The sequence below is a fragment of the Plectropomus leopardus genome, chromosome 5 (genome assembly GCF_026936395.1).
Source record: "Plectropomus leopardus strain MGB_pleo_1.0 chromosome 5, ASM2693639v1, whole genome shotgun sequence".
Taxonomy (NCBI): Eukaryota; Metazoa; Chordata; class Actinopteri; order Perciformes; family Serranidae; genus Plectropomus; species Plectropomus leopardus.
This window is the reverse complement of record NC_142180.1, coordinates 35,841,413-35,862,812: the sequence shown is the minus strand read 5'-3', so window position 1 is coordinate 35,862,812 and position 21,400 is coordinate 35,841,413. Positions and strand designations below refer to the sequence as shown.

The 21,400-nt window shown below is 37.5% G+C and overlaps 1 protein-coding gene across 1 annotated transcript; it reads left to right on the top strand.

The window, feature by feature from the left end:
• The first annotated feature begins 1,045 nt into the window (after window positions 1-1,045).
• On the top strand, window positions 1,046-20,979 carry uhmk1 (U2AF homology motif (UHM) kinase 1). The gene is made up of 10 exons (XM_042483771.2): window positions 1,046-1,262; window positions 1,338-1,774; window positions 2,833-2,962; window positions 4,226-4,412; window positions 4,489-4,686; window positions 5,883-5,977; window positions 6,112-6,188; window positions 6,308-6,406; window positions 6,507-6,595; window positions 7,087-20,979. The coding sequence occupies exons 2-10, from the start codon at window positions 1,477-1,479 to the stop codon at window positions 7,231-7,233; spliced, it is 1,320 nt and encodes a 439-aa protein (XP_042339705.1). The 5' UTR covers window positions 1,046-1,262; window positions 1,338-1,476; the 3' UTR covers window positions 7,234-20,979.
• Window positions 20,980-21,400: the final 421 nt, after the last annotated feature.

Genomic DNA, 21,400 nt, shown 5'->3' with positions numbered 1-21,400 from the left:
TTATTAATCTAGCCTATTATAATTTATCATGTGGTGGTTAATTTTTCAACTGAAACTGAAAGTATCAAACGCAGGAAACAGAATCAAGTTTATTTATGTGTAAATCAGAGGTGTATAGAACAGAATCAAATAAAAATACTTTATTAATCCCGGGGGGAAATTTGTTACAGCAGCAAATAAGATAGCAGCAAATGAATAAATTAGTCGTTAAAAAGGCAAAATAATGCATATATATACAACGAAGGAACTAACCATAGAATAAAATAACAATTAATAATAATAATAATAATAAAGCTATGTACAGAGAACAAACAAACTAACTAAAAGATTAAAAAGAGCAATAAAAAAAGAAAAAATGTGCAAATAAGTGTGCAAATAAGTGAAGATGGATGTGCAAATATGTATATATGCAAAGAATTTTGCTCTGTTTATATTACTCTTATTGCACCGACATAGAAGCAGACATAAGAAGACGCACCAGCAGATGGGTCATTCAGATATAGCTTCTTCTAAAAAAAAATGAGTTTATGTGAATTTTCTCATTATTTTGAGATTCCAGTTCTCTGAGATACCAGGTCATTTTTTGACATATGTATTATTTTGAAATATTATGTCACTATGTTGGTTTTAATACAAATGTTTGGGGTTTTTTTGGCTACTACATATGTAATTTATATATTATTTTATTATTATTATTTTTTAAGGAAAATGGACTATGCCGGGAATCCCAGCAGGGGCTGGCTCAGTTTGCGGCAGCGGCACCTAACTGTGGCACCTCGTGTGGCACCCCCAGATGCCGCAGCTAGGTGCCGCTAGCAGTCGCAGCAGATGCCACTGGTTGCCGAGACGTGCCGCCAAACCGCGGCACACGCACTGGCACCTCGCGGCACCTCCGCCAAACCTCGCGGCACCTCCGCCAAACCTCGCGGCACCTCCGCCAAACCGCGGAATGTATTAATTTCTTCAAAGCTTGATTTTTAAGTGTAAGTGTAGTGCTCCTCCTGACCTGCAGGGGGCAGACTGCAGGAGGCGCTGCACCTCAAACCTGCAGAGAGGAGGAGGGTAGAACCGGAAGTCAGATTGATATCAACAACCTGAGTTACAACTTAGGCAAAACTTTAGTGCAGTTTGGGCTAAAACACGTTTTTAAGTTTTTTTTTATTTCATGCAAACGCCGTATTATGGGGGACGTATTTTGGCGCGTGTCGTGGACGTGGTTTGTTCCGGTGCTGACGCTCAGCGGCTCGTTTGGAGCAGCGAAGGTAGCTAACGCAGTCAGACTGGATCTGTTCCGCAGTAAAGCGGTTTAACATGCGCAGCTTTTGCTCTGTGTTCAGTTTTAAACAGGTCGCAGGCGCAGCTGGACTCTCTGCTCGCTGACCCGCTGTCCCGGTAGTTTTGACGGAGCCCCGGTTTGGTCGCAATGCTCCTGCAGCTGCTCCCACCTGTCATCTAGCTGCTCCTCTCCTCCTCCCCATGGCTCACTGCGGCTCCTCCGACCCAAAGGTGCAGGCACCGCGGCCCGACAGCACCAAGCCGGCCCCGGGCACCGTGGACCAGAGCATGAAGCCGGTGTTGTTCGAGATCTTCGGAGAGATCTGGACCGTCCAGTCGCGGCTCGGACAGGGAGTCTCGGCCTCCGTGTACCGGGTCAGCTCCGGCAGAGCCACCACCGCCGCCGTCAAGGAGTTCCAGGCCGACACTCAGGGAGGAGACTACGGGTATCACAAGGAGAGGACCGTGCTGGAAGGCATCCAGGGACACAAAAACATCGGTAATTATCCCACTATTATAAAGACATCACTGTCCATAACCCCAAATCCACTGCTCCCATTATAGATCATAATTCTGCTGTTTTTAATGCACCATTTTTTAACATTTGCATGTCACCTGTCACTTTACATGCAGCAGGGACTTTCAGCCTGCTCTTCTTGGGGGCCACTTTTGCAAAATAACAGGAGGCCAGGCCCCCCATATATGTTTCTAGGATTTTGGGATATTTCTATGACTGAAGGACTTTTCTTGGATCTTAGGATCTTTTTAGGATTGTAGGTTGTTACAAAGATTTTAGGACGTTAAAAAGATTGGAGAACATTTCTGGGATTTTAGGATGTTAAGAGGGTTTTAGAAAATTTCTCAGATTTTAGGGTGTGTCAAGGATTTTGTGACATTTCTTAGGACGTTTCTGGGATTTTAGGAGGTTTCTAGGATTTTATGAAATTGCAAGGATTTTAGGACATTTCTAGGATTTTACAACATTTTGGGATGTTTCTCAGATTTGGGGACATTTCTAGGATTTGGGGACGTTTCTAGGATTTTCTGACATTTCTAGGATTTTAGGATTTTTCGAGGATCCTAGGACATTTCTGGATCTTAGTACTTTTCTGTATTTCAAGGCTGCACAAGTAAACGAGCAGTATAAAAACTGCAATATGGCCAAGTGCAGTATGCAGCCCCAGTCATCATTACTCACTATAGTTTGAGTCTTTGATACCGGCTGCTGTTTTTAACCTCTGGTGTGCTTTTGTGCCTTTACATCAAGCAAATGCCACATTCTTAAAAATATGCCAGTTTAATAGGAACTGTTATTTGTAATCCACATTGGGCAGAACATGGTCTGTTTTTTAATTCTGCATGTTATAACCCGCGAAACACGATCTGATTTCAGTAAAACTTCAGTTTTTTAAATATATCAAAGTGATCTTATGCAAAAAATAATCATAATAAGTAACCTCATTATTCTGAGGTAAATTGTCTGTTAGGATGGTTCTTGATACAAATGCAACATTTAGGCCTCAGCTGTGAGTAATGACAGACTTGTTCTCCTCTCAGTGACTCTGTATGGGGTGTTCACCAACCACAGCTGTATGGGTGTCGCCACCCGCTGTCTCCTGCTGGAGCTCCTGGACGTCAGTGTGTCTGATCTGTTGGTGAGAGGCATCAGTGGTACTCAGAGTGGGAGGTAAGTGAAGTGAAATATCTGCTGCTCATGCAGTATAACTCTCACTGATGAAGGTTTCATCAGAGTCCTCCATAAACAGATTTGAGTGCTTAATGCGTTGCATTTGTTTGTGTTGATTAATCAGAATCAGAATCTGGTTTTATTGCCAAGCACATTTACATATTCAAAGAATTTGACTTTGTGTTTTGGTGCAAAATGATTAACATAAAGAAAGAATAAAAAATATTGAATTTAAATAGTATAAGAGATAAAAATAAAGAAGCAATTTGAAAATATAAAATGAAAAAACAGAATTTAAAGAACACAAAATATATGTACAAAAGGTGCAATGGAGGAAGTACATATGTGCAGAAGCTGGTTTTACAGTGCAAATATCTACAGTCTAAATAAATAAGTTAACTAACAGTGTGCATGTAAAGAAATCCAGTCCAGCGTACATTAATGTAACGCATAAAAATTCAAAAAGTCTGTGTCCGCGGTGAGAGGGGTCGGCCACAATTCTACCTGCACGCCTCAGGGCCCTGGAGGTGTGCAGGTCATGGAGAGATGGCAGGTGGCAGCCAGTCACCCTCTCTGCAGTGTGCATGATACGCTGCAGCCTGTTCTTGTCCCTCGCCGTGGCTGCAGCGTACCACGCTGTGATGGACAAAGCGAGGATGGACTCAGTGATGGTGGTGTAGAAGTGCACCATCATTGTCTTTGAAAGGTTGAATTAAAGCAGCATCTCCCTGCCTAACCATGTCTGTCACCACTAATAAAACCGGTCAGTCACTGGGAAGCCTTAATTTATTGAGGAGAGTTTGAGCTTTCTGTTTAACCCCTTGAAACGTGAGTAAATTGGATTGATTTCTTTCGAAAAACCTGGGAAGAATGCAATGAGCTACATAGGAAAAATGACCCAAAAATTAGCAAAACAACAAAAAACTACTACTAATAATAATAATAATAACTACAAGAAATAAACCAAAAATTGGCAAAAAATAATAAGTATAAGAAATATGCCTAAATTTGAGCAAAAAAATAAATAAATTTAAAAACAAACAAACAAACAAGGAAATGACCTGGAACAAAATATGGTTACAAAATAATAAAAACTCTGTAAAGTATTTTTACATATATAATAAAGATAATCATAAACAAAGCCTTTTTGCACACATTTCAAAGGTTTAAATACTTATGAAGGCGTCTTCACACAGCACAAGCAAAGTGATGTCGACCCAGGTATTAAAGGGTTAACTTCATAGTATGTTATCATTTTGGCAGACCCCAGCAGGGCCACTCCATGTGGCTCGTCCAGCACTGTGCCAGAGACATCCTGGAGGCTCTCGCCTTCCTCCACAGGGAAGGTTACGTCCACGCCGACCTCAAGCCACGCAACATTCTCTGGAGCGCCGACGACGAGTGCTTCAAGCTCATCGACTTCGGCCTCAGCTTCAAAGAGGGAAACCAGGTGGGTGTGCCCGCGCGCTCGATGGTCAGTATGAAAGATGCTGTTTCTGACTCTCTCCCTGACTCACCTCCTGCAGGATGTCAAGTACATCCAGACAGACGGCTATCGCGCTCCGGAGGCCGAGCTTCAGAACAGCCTCGCTCAGGCCGGCGTGGAGGTGGACGGGGACTCGGGCTGCACGGCCGCCGTAGACCTGTGGAGCCTGGGCATCATCCTGTTGGAGATGTTCTCAGGAATCAAACTCAAAGACACCGTCCGCTCGCAGGAGTGGAAGGTAATGATGGTGACAGGGTTCGTACAAGGTGCTTGAAGTGCTTAAATTCCGTTAGTCAAAATGTTCGTGTGTGTGTGACGGGGACATGTTGAGAGGACATGATGAGAGGACATGATGAGAGGACATGATGAGAGGACATGATGAGAGGACATGATGAGAGGACATGACGAGAGGACGCGCTGGACGCAGTTTGAGTTCAGGTGTAGTGAGTTTCCAGCTCGGACCTGCTGAACGAATAAACTGATATCTGATGTTTGATTCCTTCCAACAACAAGCAGAACAAACATGTAAATCTGCAGAGATCACGTTAGAGAGCCGTGACTTCGGGACGGTTCTGTAGCTGCTGCTTCCTGACAGTTTGGGGAATGTTCCTCTCTGTAGATCCACTAGAACTCAAACACAATATTATTTTCAGCATTATTTTTGTACAATTCAAGTTTGCATAAGATAATAAGGAAAAAATCCACAAAAATTTAAAAATGAAATTGATTTTGCTCTTGAATATGCCTTTTTTTTTTTTTTACAAAAATGCGATTTTCCAGCTTTTTGTCTGAAATGTTTTTTATGAAAATGCACAAATTAAATTCATCTGTACTCATTAAATCTCAGCCTTTAATAACCTCAGGTAATGAAAAACAAACAAAAAGAAACTATCAGTAATCTGTATCTTATTGGCTACGAGACCCTGGAAATTATCGGTTTATCGGTATCGGTTGAAATATTCATTATTGTGCATCACTGCTATTGAATCATTATTTTACAGCTGTGGTTGCAGTTATTTGCTAATGCCGTATTGGTGCTAAGCGATTGGTTAACACCAGTTAATAATCGGCACCGAGATGTTACGTGAGTCTGATGTGTGCACACTCACACCAGAGCAGCATTTAGAAAAAGTCGCATTCCAGCAAGAAAATTTGAGTAATTCCTTTTAGAAACAGTCAAAAGTCACATAGATGTGATGATTTTAGAAAGGAGGATTATTTTGAATGATTGGTTTACTCATGATTTCTGTTATTAGACATGTTTTTACTGTTATCAGCATATATTTAAACTCTTAAAGAAATGTTTACAAGTTGAAAAATGTATTTAAAGTAAATAAAACATATCTGTATTCATAAAACAAGAAACCAAAATCAACACTGTGGGACTTACTTTTGAATCTGTTATCTTCTTCCATCTGTTTTGCTCTTTTTTAGGATAACAGCGCTGCCATTGTCGACCACCTTTTTGCCAGCAACAGCGTGGTGTGCCCCGCCATCCCCGTCTATCACCTCAGAGACCTTATCAAAAGGTTCGCTCTCACACACTCAGCTGCTGACATGACTGCCGTGCTGTTTACTGTGCTGTGTTGGCATGCTTATCTGCAGAGGAATATTGTCTGCAGTCATTTTGCTTCACTGGACTTTTGGCACTGTGTGTCTGCAGCATGCTCCTCAACGACCCAAAACAAAGATGCACTGCTGAAACTGCCCTGCTGAGCCCATTCTTCAGTATTCCCTTTGGTATGTGTCAATATTTGAGACTTTCACCAAGATTAACAAAGCTCTCTTAGTGTATCGTATTTACTTAAGTGTGTGTGTGTGTGTGTGTGTGTGTGTGTGTGTGTGTGTGTGTGTCTCAGCTCCTCACATTGAGGACCTGGTTCTGCTGCCCACTCCTGTCCTGCGTCTGCTCAATCTGATTGACGACAGCCATCTGCACAACGAAGAAGAGTATGAAGGTACAACAGTGGCTGTTTTTCTGTCTACAGTTTATGAACGACTTACGGCCTTTCCACACCTTTAAAAAGTAAGACAAAATATGTGCATTTTTTCCCTCAGACATCCTGGAGGACATGAAAGAGGAGTGTCAGAAGTATGGCTCTGTGGTTTCTCTGCTCATCCCCAAGGAAAACCCAGGGAAAGGACAGGTTAGACTGTTGATCTATAAACCTCTTTAAAATGTTTCTGCGGATCTTTAAAAGTCTTAAAAAGTATTTAATTAATTAATAAAAAAAATCAGCAAAAAATGGCTACTTCTAAAAGTGATACATTATGGGTACGTGCAAGTTCAACAAAATGAGAATAGGTCATAAATTGCAATAATAATGGCCCTAAAAAGTTTAAATTTTAGCTTCAAATAATGACATTTCATTTGTTTAGTGACGTCTCAACACGGTTACAGCAAAACCAATATTTCTTTGTAGCAAGTGAGAGAGACAGGATAAAAAAAAATAATAAGATATTCAGAATGCTAGTTAAACAAAAAAAAAAAAAACAACCTTTTTAAATGCGGCTGCTGAAGATTTGGGTGCTTGAAACAAAGCCGCGGTGAAACCAGAGCGTCATCCAGCGGACGTGCAGGCACATTTTCTCTCAACCACCCACTAATTCATCAACATGTCCTGTGTGTGGCCATCAGGTGTTTGTGGAGTACGCCAACTCCAGTGACTCCAAAGAAGCTCAGAGGCTGCTGACGGGCCGCACCTTTGACGGGAAGTTTGTGGTGGCCACCTTCTACCCTCTCAGCGCCTACAAAAGAGGTTACTTATACCAGACGGTGCAGTGACCACCTGAAAGCTCAATTTACACCTCTGCAGTGTAAGCATGGAAAAACACAACTGCAGCAGCCACCACAGCGGGAGGAGTCATTTTAATTGGCTGCCCTGCAGTTTGAGTGCAAATGATTCAGTTATTAATAAGTGTAGTTCAAAGTTCTGCATGTGGTTTTCTACAGTAAATCTGTGTTTAATGCAGAGTGTAAATTGAACTTTGAGGAGGAACACTTTATTTCTGCTGCTGCCTCCAGCTTGTGCACTTCTCTTTATCGGTGCGCGTCAGTTTAGTGCTTCAAGGTGACCTGCACCTGTCTCATTTAATGACCGTGGGCTAAAAGGTCTGTGGTCTGGGTGCAGCATTTCCTGTCCTAGCTTCCATTTCACTCTCATTCATTCATAGAAATTACCAAACTGAAAGAATGTGTGATTAGGACGAGTAAAATCGTCTCTGTAGTGGGTTGCTAGAGCAAAAGTTTGAGAATCTGTGCTCCATATATAACATCTGAAGAGTTTCATCTCGGTAGGAAAAGTATTAGTGAAACACTTTATTTCATGAGTTGAGTCAGGGATGTGATTATGTAGCAGGAAAACACTGACCTCCCAGTTGTATCATTGGGAGTTTTACCTGAAATAATAATAATTATTAGGTTTTTTATTTGTGACGTTGAACATGTATTGAGAGGAAACAGCGTGGTACAAGGGGAATATACAGGTATCTTCTGCTGGCTCCTCAGGCAGTTTTCAGGGAGAAATGGTTGGGAGTGACCCCCCCCCTCCACCAGCCGGTAGTTTTCACTCACTCTCTGCCATTTTCTGAGCAAGCCGAGGGCGTCGATGCCCTGTAGCCTTATGCTTTGTAGCTTTTTGTTTACAAAAGTCTGCATACTCAGAGAACATTTTCACCTTCAGATGACAATTCTCCCATTTATATGGAAGTCAAATTACGCAGATGTGATGGGGAAAAAAAGATCCCCAAAGTCATTATAGTGAGAAATTTTCTTGAATAATGAAATAGTGTCTCAAAAATAATGACGTAGTTTGTCAAAATAGACTTACCATTTTGAAAATGACTTGGTATTCAAAGATAGAGACTTAGTATCTCAAAATGATCTCTAAGTATCTTGAAATAATGAGTTTGTATCTTCAAACAATATCTTGGTATGTCAAAATAAAAAATAAAAATTCAGACAATTTCAAAATAATGACTTAGTATTTCAAAATAACAACTAACTATCTCGAAATGACAGCATAGTATATTGAAATAATGACTTAGTTTCACAAAATAAAGACTTTGTACCAATTTGGATCTATTTTAGAATCTGAAAATAATGATAACGTACTCCGAAATTGAGTTGGTGTCTCCGAATAATGACTTAGTATTTTGAAATAATGACTTGGCACCTCAAAATAAAGAATTAGTATCTCAAAATAAAAATTAAGTATCTCGAAAAAAAGACTTAGTATGTCAACATAATGACTTAGAATTTCAAAATAATGACAAAGTATCTCAAAATCTAGATTTAGTATCTCAAAATGATGACTAAGTATCCCAAAATAATGACTTATTACCTCAAAATAAAACTTTGTATCCCAAAACCATGACTTGGTATCTTGACATTATGATTTAGTGTGTCAAAACCATGATTTGGTATCTTGAGATGACTATTATCTTGAATTGACAAATGTTGACATAGTATCTCAGGGTGACTTTATCCTAAACTGACTTAGTATCTCAAAAATAATGAGAAACTTTTATATTTTGACCTACCATGCATGATGATAGAACTATTATTTTGAGATATTAAATCACTATTTTGCAAAAGTTTGTCATTTTAACAACATAATCACATTTGCTTAAATTTACTTCCGTACCTTAATGAGAACATGAGTTTTTGTTTTGACTGCAACACTGAACGGCACATGAACAAGTAAATATTTTTTTCATTAATGCTGAAAATGATCGGAGAAAACAACCGATGCATGAAAAAAATCTAAAACCTTTTTTCCAGTTGGAAAATGAGTGTATGAACAAAAATATCCGAAGCTCCAGCAGCGGTAGAAAATGTCTTTTGACTACTTAAAACCAAGAACACTTTAGTTTGACCTCATAGTCACGGTGTTATTGGAGTTATAGTTTAGAGCCAAAGTGTCGAGCAGCACTTTGCTGTTCAGAGTCTCACTGAGACGGTGCAAAGTGCACATATACAGTAGCCAGTGTGCATGGAAGAATTGGTTAAAAGCCACCGTGTGTAGCATTTGTAGAAATGTTGCTAATGGCTTGTGGTGTTTGTAGAAAATGGGGACAATCCTGGTGGACATTAGTGCACTTTATGTGTTGCTTTCACCAAAGTTTGACATTTTGAAATCCTACGCATGGTGGCTTTAAAGACTGGATATTGCTATGCATAAGTAGAGAGATCGTGCAGTGGCTAATGCCCTAAATACACAGATAAATTGTAATGTTACAATCTGCAGCTGATACTTTTAAGATTTCAGTTAATTTGTGCATGAACTGGAGTGATGGGTAGACTGCAAGCCCTGTGGGAATATGTTTCGCTGCTTTTGGTGAACCCAAAATGCAGGACATAGAAATGTTTCATACTTCTCTCAGTTTTTAGGAAATGTTGCTAGCTGAAGGACAAGGTATTGAGTTTTTGAATCAATAATGTGACAGAAATGTCATAAAATGTGCAGTCTTGAAATGAAATAATATAATTTTGTTGTTGTATTGATAATATCAGGGCGGTGAGACAGTTTTACTGATAGAGCTCAGAGAGAAGCATGAACGTGTTGGATAGCAGCGACAAAGAGTCGGTAAGCTTGGTATTTTTGTAGTGGAATTAGGGCTGCACAGTATGGGGAAAATATGCAATAATGTTGAATACTGTGATAACAATATTACTTGCAATCAGATATTAAAGTGTATTCAGTTCTGCCTTTCAGTAAACTGCTAAAATACAACAAATTGCTTGTTGAATTTAAAGAAAAAACATGGGAGGCTTATTTCCAAAATGTTTTTATTGAACAAATTGAACTGAACACAAAAATGCAACAATTAAAGACATTTTATAGTTCAGTTTTTTTCCTGTTACTCTCTCCAAACGTACCCACAAAATCCCAGAGTACGATATCACAGTCTCTGATGTGTTTATCGTGCAATTTGAAATTGCGATGACAATTTGTTTTTAAAACGTGATGTATTGTGCAGCCCTAAGTGGAATGTACTTTTTGTTGTAGAGGCAGAAATTATTTTGTTCTCTCAGTTTTTATTTTCTTGGTTCCACGTCGTGACAACAGTGGAAATGTACCCATCAAACCCACTCAGTCAAACTGAAACGATGATTTCAACACAAGTGCCCTGTGACATTCAAGCTAGCTAACTAACCAAAATGCTGCTATAACAACAGGTTGTGTTACACCTGCATGAATGGATTCTGATGGAGCCGTTGCAGATGCCTTAGAAAACACTTTCCTTCCATGTAATGAAATGAAGCAGTGATTTATTTTAGCTTCTTCGTAAAGACGGCTCATTTTTCACTTTGTTCCTGTTAAACACAGACTATAACTTTTACTGATGATATGATGATGATCTAGATTGTTTTGGTGTGAGTTGCAGAGTTTTGATATCAAATATAATAGAACTAGATGGTATCAAAGTATCAAAATATATGTTTGAAAAACTCAGCATCAGTTAGAGTTGGGTTGATTTCCGGTTTTGCTGGTCCAGTCTACACGCTTTAACCTATTTAATATATGCAAACTGGCAGAACCAGAATGTGTCATTATGTGATGTTGTGGCAGTTTTTAAAGCAGCCACTCACTGCACTAAATCCAACTGAAATTGCATTAGTTATAAGTAATATGACAGCGTGATTAATTTGAACTTACTAATGGAGCAATAAGTGTCACACAGGTTGTGTGTAGTGTTGACAGCAAGAGAGAGAACAAATTTTACCGGTGCACGGCGGTGCACGTTTGTTTACTTCTTGGATCGGTGAGAGAAAATAACAAAGTTAGTCTATTGAAAAGACTAAAACTGCACTGATATTGTTGCCAAAAAAAGAGCTGTCCTTACTGGCTGCAGGTGTGTGAGCTTAACTTTCGTTGGATGCTGTGTTATATTATATCTGATGCTTGCTTAGAAAGTGCCACAGCGAACGAGGTCTGGCTAATTCACAGAGTTGAAATGAGGAATTATTCATACGTAACCTACTTTTTTCACTACATAAACCTAAATACAGTGTCAGCTCGCTAGAGGGAGATTGCCGGGAAACTGAAAGTGTATGCTAATATAAATTACCTTTGCTAAAACCAAACTAGGCTAAGGTTACATGTTGTAAGCTATTCTATATGTAATTCCCAGGAAATATCACAATATAAAACGTGTGTTTTCTGATTTAAAAAGCAATGTTACAAACATAGGAAGATAGCAAGCTGGCTACACATCATTTAAGTGTTCAGATGTCGTAACATGTCATCAGTCTGATCTCGAGCGCACAGCTGTTAGCTCCGTATTTTGTTTACAAGAAGTAACAGAAGTGCATATTAAATGGATAGAGTTTAGACAGAGAACTGGTGTTACGCTTAATATCAAAGTGGTTTGAACATTTCCACACTGGCCCAACCTTAACAGCAATGTTTCTTTCCAGAAATCCATGTAGTTCCATTATATTGGAGAGAAGGCAGACATCTGTATGGCCGATATCTTCAACACTTGTCAACTCAAACCAGAACAATCTAGATTGATAACTACTGCTTTGCATTTAGAAGTTCACCATTTAGCTAAAAGTAATTGTAAAAGTTGCACAAATGAAGAAGAGTCATGAAGTCATCAAACTGACTCAGTAAAGTGCATTAAAGACCCATATTTACTTGGCTAATATTTGCAAACAGCAGCCACTATAATATACTGGCCATACATCACTAAGCAAGGTGGTAACAACAAAACCTGTAGTGTGCTGAATTTTGCAAGTGTGAATTATTGCTTATGGATTTACCTTTTCATTTGTGAGCTGAGGAATGAGTTATTTCTTCCCTTAAACTTCCAAAGTCTTGCTTTATCCTGTGAAGTGTGTGAAGAGCTGCAACTGTTCCACATTGTAGAGCACAAATATAGAGCCCACTCCGTTTGAATGGGTAATGTGATTCGAGTATGTGAGAGAAACATGATGTCCATATAAAATCAGAAACTATTTTGAGCTTTTGGACATATGGGCATCTTTGTCTGTCTGAGACCTGTTTTTACGAAATTTTGTGTTGTTACCTACCCCCTAAGAAAATCTGTTTAAAATCTGCAACTAAAAATATACAAACAGAGTTGAGGGCAAAGTTGCAGTTTTCAAATACTACAAAAAAACATATTTTTTTACCAGCTTTACTTGTATGTGCCTGAAATGTGAATTCCAAAGTTTCCACTCGAGAGCGCCGCTGGCCAAACAAATCTCGATTTGAAACGTGAATTAGACTCCAACCACTTGACTGCACAGCACTTTTGAATCAGCAATCTGTGGTACGGAAGCGAGATGGTCAGCGTTGTCAGTTGCTTGTAACTAGTCATTCTCACAGAACAATACCAGGTTAAAAATCAAAGAACACTTCCAAAAATATCATGTGTCATTTGTTGCATAGGTTGTCAAAGACTGACTGCAAAAAATTAAGCTTCGATAATGTCAGAATATTCCTTAAAGGCATTTGAAGTTTGATTTCGTCGTTGATTTGTACTAAAATGACACCGTCAGTTGGCTGTAGAAATAGTTTGGGATCTGTATTTATGTTGGGTAGGCGGTGATCTCTAGTGGCAATAGTAATTATGATCGGAGCGAAGAGGAAGTCAGTTAACGTAGTATAAGAGAGACAAAGGTCAGATTTACAGGACGTGGGTGGGTCAAACAAACACTGGATTTTGATCTGCTGTTTGTGTCCTTTTTGAAACCAAATGTCAAGGTTGATGTATTTTAACTTGCGTACGTGACTTAACATATGTAACATGCTTTACTTACATCATGTACTTAACATTAATAAGTTTACGTGCGTGTTGTCAGTTACTTGTAATCAGTCATCCTCAAATAACAATACCAGGTAAAAAAACTAACAAACACACTTTCTTTCCAAAAATAATTCACCATTTTTTGGATAGTTTGTCAGGGATGTGCCGCAAATAATAAATCCTCGATCATGTCAAGATATTTCCTTAAGTCATTCAAAGTTTGATTTAGTTCTTGATTTTTATAAGTAAAAAAGTTTATAAGTTTTATAAATACTTGAATTATTACAGAGCAAAGACGATGGCAGGTAGAAGAAAGAATAAAGAGCAACAAGGTCAGCGCAGGCAGGAGGTCGATGTGGATGGACGGGTCAAACAAACACAGGACTTTGACCCAGGACACCAGTTTGTGTCCTTTGTGAAACCAAAAGTCAGCATTAAGTTATTTTAACTTAACATACTTAACTTGCCTCATGTACGTAATTTAAGTTAATTTATGTACGTAATTTAAGTTGCGTAACAAACATACTAATTCTAACCCAAACTCCTGTCTTTTTCTAAATAGCTTTGTTGCCTAAACCCAACCAGAATACAGCTGTTTCTCGACTTTAACCACGTGTTTAAAACTGTGACCATCAGCGGTCATATACTGCATGTTGTTTTTGGAGTCGTTGGTAAATGACCAATCGATGGACGGAGCTCTCTGTCCCACTCTGTGTTCATTTTGTCCATATTTGTGCACTTTTTCTGAAAGCTTCAGATACAGACGAAACAAAGCAGCACTGCTGGAGATTGTGGAGACATTGTAGCGGAGTTCAAGCGAGATACGATCGTAGGACATGACGAAGACATTTAATAATGGAGAAACAAATCTGTAACATATAATATTACACAGTGTTATATATGGAAATGAGTGTAAAGAGTTCTCCGTCTGCGTGTTGCACAAACATTTTTGGAAGGGCTTGGGAAAATAGTGTTTTGATGCTACAACCTAATAGAGTTCGACCAAAACTTTAAAGAATGAATCTGAATACAAAACAACACTACTGGGACGCTAAATAATGATAAAAGAAGATGGACTCACTCTTGGAATTAACTTCAACAGGATCAGTTTATAAGTGAAATATATGTGTATATATATATATTTTCATCTTGCATCACATACTGGAGGATGGTACCGATACTGAATCTGTTAGAAGGACAAGTGTTTGGTGAGCATTAACCCTTTGAAATCTGGACTGACATCACTTTTCTTGTGCTGCTTTCAGGCACCTTTTAAAAGTATTTAACCTTTTGAAATTGGTGCGATTTCTTTCAAAAACATGGAAAAAAGGCCATGTGCAACTTGACAAGAAATGTTCCACAAACCACAAGACATTAGCAGATTAAAAAAATTATTTAAAAAAGCTAGAAATAAATATCTAGGAAAAGAATTAGGGGAAGAACTACGTTTATAATTATCAAAGTTATATGTTTAAAATTAGGTTACAAAATTATTATAATATTTTTAAGCACGTTATCCAGGGCTTCTCCATGTAGTTCTTTTAACTAATTTTCAAATAATTTTCTTTTTAAATTTTCAGCTCTTTTTTGGGGCCATTTGTTGTTGTTGTTGTTGGGGGGTTTTTTCCTTATTATTTTCAAGTAGTTTTCTTTTAAATTTTTTACTAATTTCTTGCTAATCTTTGCGTCATTTCTTCTTTGTTTCTCATGGCTTTCCTCCCATGTATTTGAAAAATTAATCCAATTTGCTCAAGTTTCAAAAGGGTTAATGTTAGCATAAGGTTAAGGGATTCTGTTTGTGGTTTACATAGAAAAGGGCAGAGCAGGCTTTTTGATCGATGGCTTCAGCTGAGAGTTGACGTGACTCCCCTCTCTTTATGGATCAATCAGAAAGCTAAATGATTGATCAGCGTTTGACAGCATCGGTCTGAGTCGAGGCTTACGCTCTGTAGGCACGAGCGTCTACAGAGCAACCTTAGCTCTTTTTAGCAGCGTTTAGATGTTAGACTCAAATATTTATTGTGGCTGCTGTCGACCTGAGTGATATAATATCAAGCTGTTTGCTGCGTGATGATCCTGTTGGGGGTCGGAGTTCATTGTATCTTACCAGCTGAGCTCTGCGATAATGTTTGTTAACACAGCGATTATCACTCACATTGATTTTGGGATTGTGGGATTTTTCTTATTATAACACGCTGAAAGTAGTTTTTCACTCTCGGTGCAGAGGGTGTAGGGTTTTGTTTTACATATTAAGTTTGTGCTTTGCAGGTGAAAAAAAGACGAGTAAGAACACAGTCTTCGTTTCACGCTGTTCACCCTGCTGATGTGATATTAATGAACTAATCAGGTTTTATCTCCAGGGTGATGATGTGTGCATGAGGTTAAGGCATTTAACTCATTAAGGTGAGTGTGAACACAATCCAGCTTGACCTGATTTGAACATTTTAAGTGGAATAAATAAATAAATAAATAAACATATATAAATGTCAAAAAAGACACTACAGAACTTTCCAAAGGGTTAAGGTTAGTTTTCTTCAGTGTCAAAGTAATCCAGTTACAGCTCCATGTATACACTATAATTACGAGCTGCAAATAGGTAATTCGGCATACTATTGATGGTGAAAATTGGCCTAAATATCAACAAATATAGGCAAAAAATGTGGAGCCCATAAAATAAAATTACGCTTCCTGTTTACACCCTACAAAGCCACAAATTTATGGGAACTTGAGAAGAAAGATGTACAGCACAGTAAAGCAGTAGATTTTTTAAGCAGTCCTTCAGCAGGGTTTCCATGGTCATGAAATTCCTTTTAAAACTGTTTTCCAGGCCATGAAATGTTTTGGAATTAGTAGAAAGTTTTAGAAATATTTTGAATATACATAGTTTTTGGTGTTGTTTAAAGAAATGTTCCAAAAAATCCTGAAACACGTCTAACATTACCCGAATTATGTTAAAATCCAGTGATGCGCTGCGCGAAAGTTGACTAGATTTTAGTTTAGTATTCTGCAAAAAAGGACAAAAAAAGGACGTTTTGAAAAGTACCCGTTTGGTGTTTTGTCATGTGCAGCTTGTTGGCAGCGTGATTGTCGAATATGCGATTAAAGAGCAAAAATGAGCAGTTTTCTTATCCACAGATGCTTGGGAAGAGTGTGCTTCTAGGACTATTCTTTTTAAAATGCTTAAATAAGACGATGGTGATGCGATGAAAAGCCTTGGAAAAGTTGTGGAAAGGTTGAAATGCTCGGCTCCATGCTTTTTTGTTGGAGTCCGCCATCCCTGTCGTCACGTCCGTCTCTGTGGCTCAAACAGACGTCTTCCTCTTCCAGCTTTTACAGCTGATTGCTCGCCGTCTTCCCATCAGTTTGAATTAAATTCTGGCTTCTAAAAAACGCAGTGAGATGTAGTTGTCGTTGTGTTTTTCTCCATTACTTTATGACATGATTTCTAAGTGTTTAAGTCTTAACATTTCACACCTAACGTCTCACTGCCGTTTGGGTCTGACAATGAACCAAAGTGCAGCTTTAAGTCAGTTTATCTTCTGTTTTTCTGTCTTCTTTTCGTCTTTGCTGCTCAGCGAGGCTCCTTCTTTGTGCACTGACAGAGATTCAGGGCTTTAATTTCATGGTGCCTGACCTCTAGGCCTGACTTTATAAGCTCTCAGCACATTTGCGCATTAGTGTGTGTGTTGAAATACCTTTGTGTGTGTGCATGCGGAGGATTAAGTAGCAGTAAAAAGTTCGTTTTTGGCTAATTAGTTATAATTTGTTAATTAGTTGCGGGAGCTGTCTAATGTGTGCATGGTACGTCTGTAACGTGTGTCAGACTGTTGTCTTCCATCAGTGTGTGTAGTAGAGCTGCACGATATGAGGAGAATATATGATAAAGAATACCGTAATACTACTTTAAATAAAAAGATACGGAGGTGTACTCAGTTCTGTCTGTCAGTATACTAATAAAATACTACAAAGTGAATTTAACAGACAGGGATCATTTCTGTCTTCAAAAGGCAACAATAAAAAAGTGATAGTGACATTTTAAAGTGCAGCTTTCTGCTGATGCTCTCCCTCAAATAATTAAAAAATGGATGAGTTTTTATTGCACGAGTTGACATTGTGATGACAATATAAAAAAGTATTATGCAGCCTGAGTGTCGTCTTATAACTGAAGCACTACATGCCTGTTCGCTTGCAGTTTGAGCACGAGTGAGTAAAGTGCATGTGCAAGAGTGCAGCCAGCCGTTTATACTGTGATGTCTGTAGTATCATTCCTGTGAACGAAGCACACCTTATTTAAGGCTCATCTTTACAGCACAGATGATAGAAGGTGAAGTTCAGTGGTGTTCAGAAAATATCAAAAAAATGCTTCATTCTGCTCAGCAGAGCCGGACACAAATTTCACCGACAGCTCAAGGTTTACGTCCTGCCTACACGTATACAGATGTTTTTAAAAACTGATATTTTCCTTTAGGTTTTGGCTTCTCGTCCACATACAGATGGAGTTTTAGGTCACCAAAATAAAATCAGGGTTCCCACAGAAGTCATGGAATTTAACAAAAACCAGTCATGGAATTTTGTTGTTTGTCATGAAATAGGTACAGTAATCCTCCGTGGATAACCGTCCACATACTGTCACGCAATAACAAATTTCTCCAGTATGTGTTGGTTTGGCGTTTTGTTCGCCATCACATAAGTTTCGTCATTTTCTCCTTATATTCCGTCTTCCCCTCCACGTATGCCAGCTAGCTGAAATTACGTTTGAAAATAGTTTGACTCCGATATGTTTAAAAAAATGCAAGTTTGGCAAGAAAAAAGGTTATTATTAAAACATCAGTTTTTAAAAAATAGATGTATTTGTGTAGATATGGCCCTAATCACAAAGACTGCACTTTAGATGAAGGGGAGTAAGAACAGTTACACAAAAAAGGAAGATTCTCCTACAAGATAATTACAGAACCTGTAAAGGGAACTGGGGGAAAAAACATTAGATGGTGAAAAACAAAATGAAATAAAAAATTATGTTGGAAAAAATACATGGTGGAGAAAAAGAATGAGTTTTTTTGGGAGAACGATAAAAGGAGTTTTTTTTTCATTGCCTAATTTTCAACCATCAAAAAGAAATTTTTTTTAAAAAATCAGATTTTTATGCATTATCATTTTTTTCACCAATCTTTTTTTGTTCACCATCAATTTTTTACCACCACAAAAAAAAATCACTGTCATTTTTTTTCATCATCTAATTTTTTTCCCACCATCTATTTTTTCTCCTTATGTCCCTTTAGGAGCTCTGTAGATAATTACAAAAAAAATCACTTTGTGGGACTTCAGGGACTCTGTAGATTATACCTTAAAATGTATTTTAATTTTGAGCCGTCCTGCAGTTAATGTGATACATATTGGCAGAAAGTGTTTACTGGTCGTAGAAAAGAACTGTGATTTCATGTGAATAACAGACTTTTTTTAATCTATGAATTCTGATTTAAAGCTGCATTAATTAAAGGATTTTTAATTTGGCCAGAGAACCGAAGCAACTGTCAAAGGTAGACTAAAAAGCTCCGTATAGCTGTGAACATCAGATTCAGGTGATTTTTCTCTGCAGGTTTTGTTCTGTGATCCACAAAAACAATTAACTAGTGCAGCTTTAAATGCCTGCGTTACGTTTTATGGAATGTAAATAAGTACATTTACCCAAGTACACTACTTAAGTACAGTAATAACAAAGCTTGAGTATTTCCATTTTATGCTACTTTATACTTGGATTTTTTTTTTCTCCAATACATTTTTCTGGCGGCATTAGTTACTTTCCAGATTTATTTTATCAATTCAAAATTTAAATCAGCTGATAAATTATGATGTAACAGAGTTGAGGAGTGTACTGAAATTCATGTAAATTAAACGTGGTTCCTGTCAAGTAAACTCAAAATTAGATACATTTATTCTATATCTATTTAATCTATAGATTAGGCTACATAAATTATATAAAGTAAATAAAATTAGTCCCAGTTTAACCAGCTGCAACATTAAAATGATGGACACAATGTTGCATCAATACTTGTAATACAACAATGAGCCAATCTGCATAATGAGTATTTTTACTTGGTACTTATTTAAATGCTAATTCTTTTGTCGTTTTAATTGCGTTAAAGTTTGAATGCCCTGTGCAATTTCTACACTGGAGTATTAATACTTTTACTCAAAGGTAAACTATGCAGGACTTTCCTGAAAAAGAAAAAACTTCTCCCAACAATTTTTTCTTTAAAGATCACAAAAAATATTAGAAAAAAGTGACCAGAAGCTTTTCTATAAAAATGAGCAAAAATGTTCCCAGAAAAAAAGGCCTAATTTTTGTCTTTAAAATCACGGAGATTTTTAAAGACAAAAAAGGTTAAAAAAGAATCTGAAAAAGAATCGATAAGGAGCATCAATGGTTGTTTTAAAGAATGTACGGTCTATAAAGTTTGTCCCAAAACCATGAAACTTTATTGTAAAATTATTTAATCGAATTCTGTTTTACAAACCTGTACATTAACGTGAAGTTTGCCGACTTTTGAAAATTTTAAAATTCAATCAATAATTTTAGTATTGACAGTTCTAGCTGTGATAAATTATGTAAATCACAAAAAAAATTTAAAAAATCATATTTTTTAAATTGCAAAATATCTAAGTGAAAAAAGGTCAAACATTTGAATAAGAACCAATAAGGAGTATCGACGGTTGTTTCAGACAGTGTATGGTCTTTAAATTTGCCCCAAAGTCAAAGAAAAGTCTCGACATTTATTGGTAAAATTTGAACCCTGGTGTTGATCCTGCATGGTAAACCTTTGAGTTAAAGACCTGAATACTTTTGCATTGTTCATGTTTTGGCATTTTTGTATAGAATCGGTCTTATGAGCTCCAACCTGAAGAAATAAGAACAAAGAATAAAACAAAAAATGTTGAGCTTCATAAACTCTGAGAGCCAAGAATGACTAAATTCTAACAAAACTGTCATGATTGGATCAGAAGGGGGAACCTGCACAGGTATTATCGTCATTTGTGTCCTCAAAACTGCTATGTCTGTAGTTTTTTAGTTTTTTTTTAATTCAAAAGACAATCTGTATGATCATTGTTGCCATTTTTGGTTGAGCTCTTGCTTTTGGTTTTATTTGAATCAGTTTGGTCAAGACACAGTTTGTCGAATGTTGTGTAAAAGTTGGATTTTGAGGGAAAAATAGAATCCGTACAACGATAAAGCTCCCGTGAACTTAGATTTAATTACCATAAATATATGTTTATGGGATTGTTATTGAATGTGCAGACGCTGTTTTTCTGTCTTTCACGTGTTCTTCTTTCCCGCACTTTGTATTTATCATCTGGATTTGTGTGCTTTTGTAAACTTTTTTGCAAAAAAAAGTTGGATTTTGACACGAGATGTTCCAGAGCACAGTGGGATATTTGGAGAATTGGGATAACTGATACAGCCACAGAAATCAGGACTTTTCTCAGTAAGACATTAAAATACAGAGTTAATTTCTGTTCTCACATAATCGATCCTCAGTCCTGCTTTGTGAAAATGTCCGACAGGTCAAACTGGACTGAAAGCAAATTATTTTCACCTTCTGTTTTGAAACTTGTTTCTAAAGGAAGCACAAAGTGAGGAGGTCTGTTTGTATGACACACGCGTGTGAAACTGTGTGAGTTCGTTTGAGCTTTCCGGCCTTCCAGCTGAGTGAATCATGGCGCTCATACCGTTTGTCTTTGAATATCTCATAATAAAAAAGATGCTTGACATGAACTGACGTGTGTCTGGTGTTTTTGGATCAATGAGTGACTGACTGATAGCTGTTATAATGAAAAGATAATAGATATTTTTTTTTATTTTCTTGTTTCTTTAATTTCTTTGTTTTTCTTCAGAAGCATTTGAGGGAAAAAAATGACAAATAAATCTACCAATTTTTTTTTTTGTGACCGTGAAAAGGTTTAATTTCACTATACTCGAATAGACAATGTTAGTTATTATTCTTCATCAGTCCTACGATTTATATAAAATCACAATTAGATTAGATTAACTTTATTAATCCAGAAGAAAACTGAAACACAAGCAGCGCAAAATAAAAAAGAATTACACAACAAGATAATAACATGTTAAAAACAACAGTTTATGAGTTTCCAAAATGTATAGTTGCAGCTTTTGAACTATGTGAAACGTGACATGT

Excerpts from the sequence above, each read along its gene's own strand:
- uhmk1 (XM_042483771.2), top strand. The coding sequence starts at position 1,477 with ATGGCTCACTGCGGCTCCTCCGACCCAAAGGTGCAGGCACCGCGGCCC. Across the intron at positions 4,687-5,882 it reads TCCGCTCGCAGGAGTGGAAG|GATAACAGCGCTGCCATTGT; the intron begins GTAATGATGGTG and ends GCTCTTTTTTAG. Across the intron at positions 6,189-6,307 it reads ATTCTTCAGTATTCCCTTTG|CTCCTCACATTGAGGACCTG; the intron begins GTATGTGTCAAT and ends TGTGTGTCTCAG.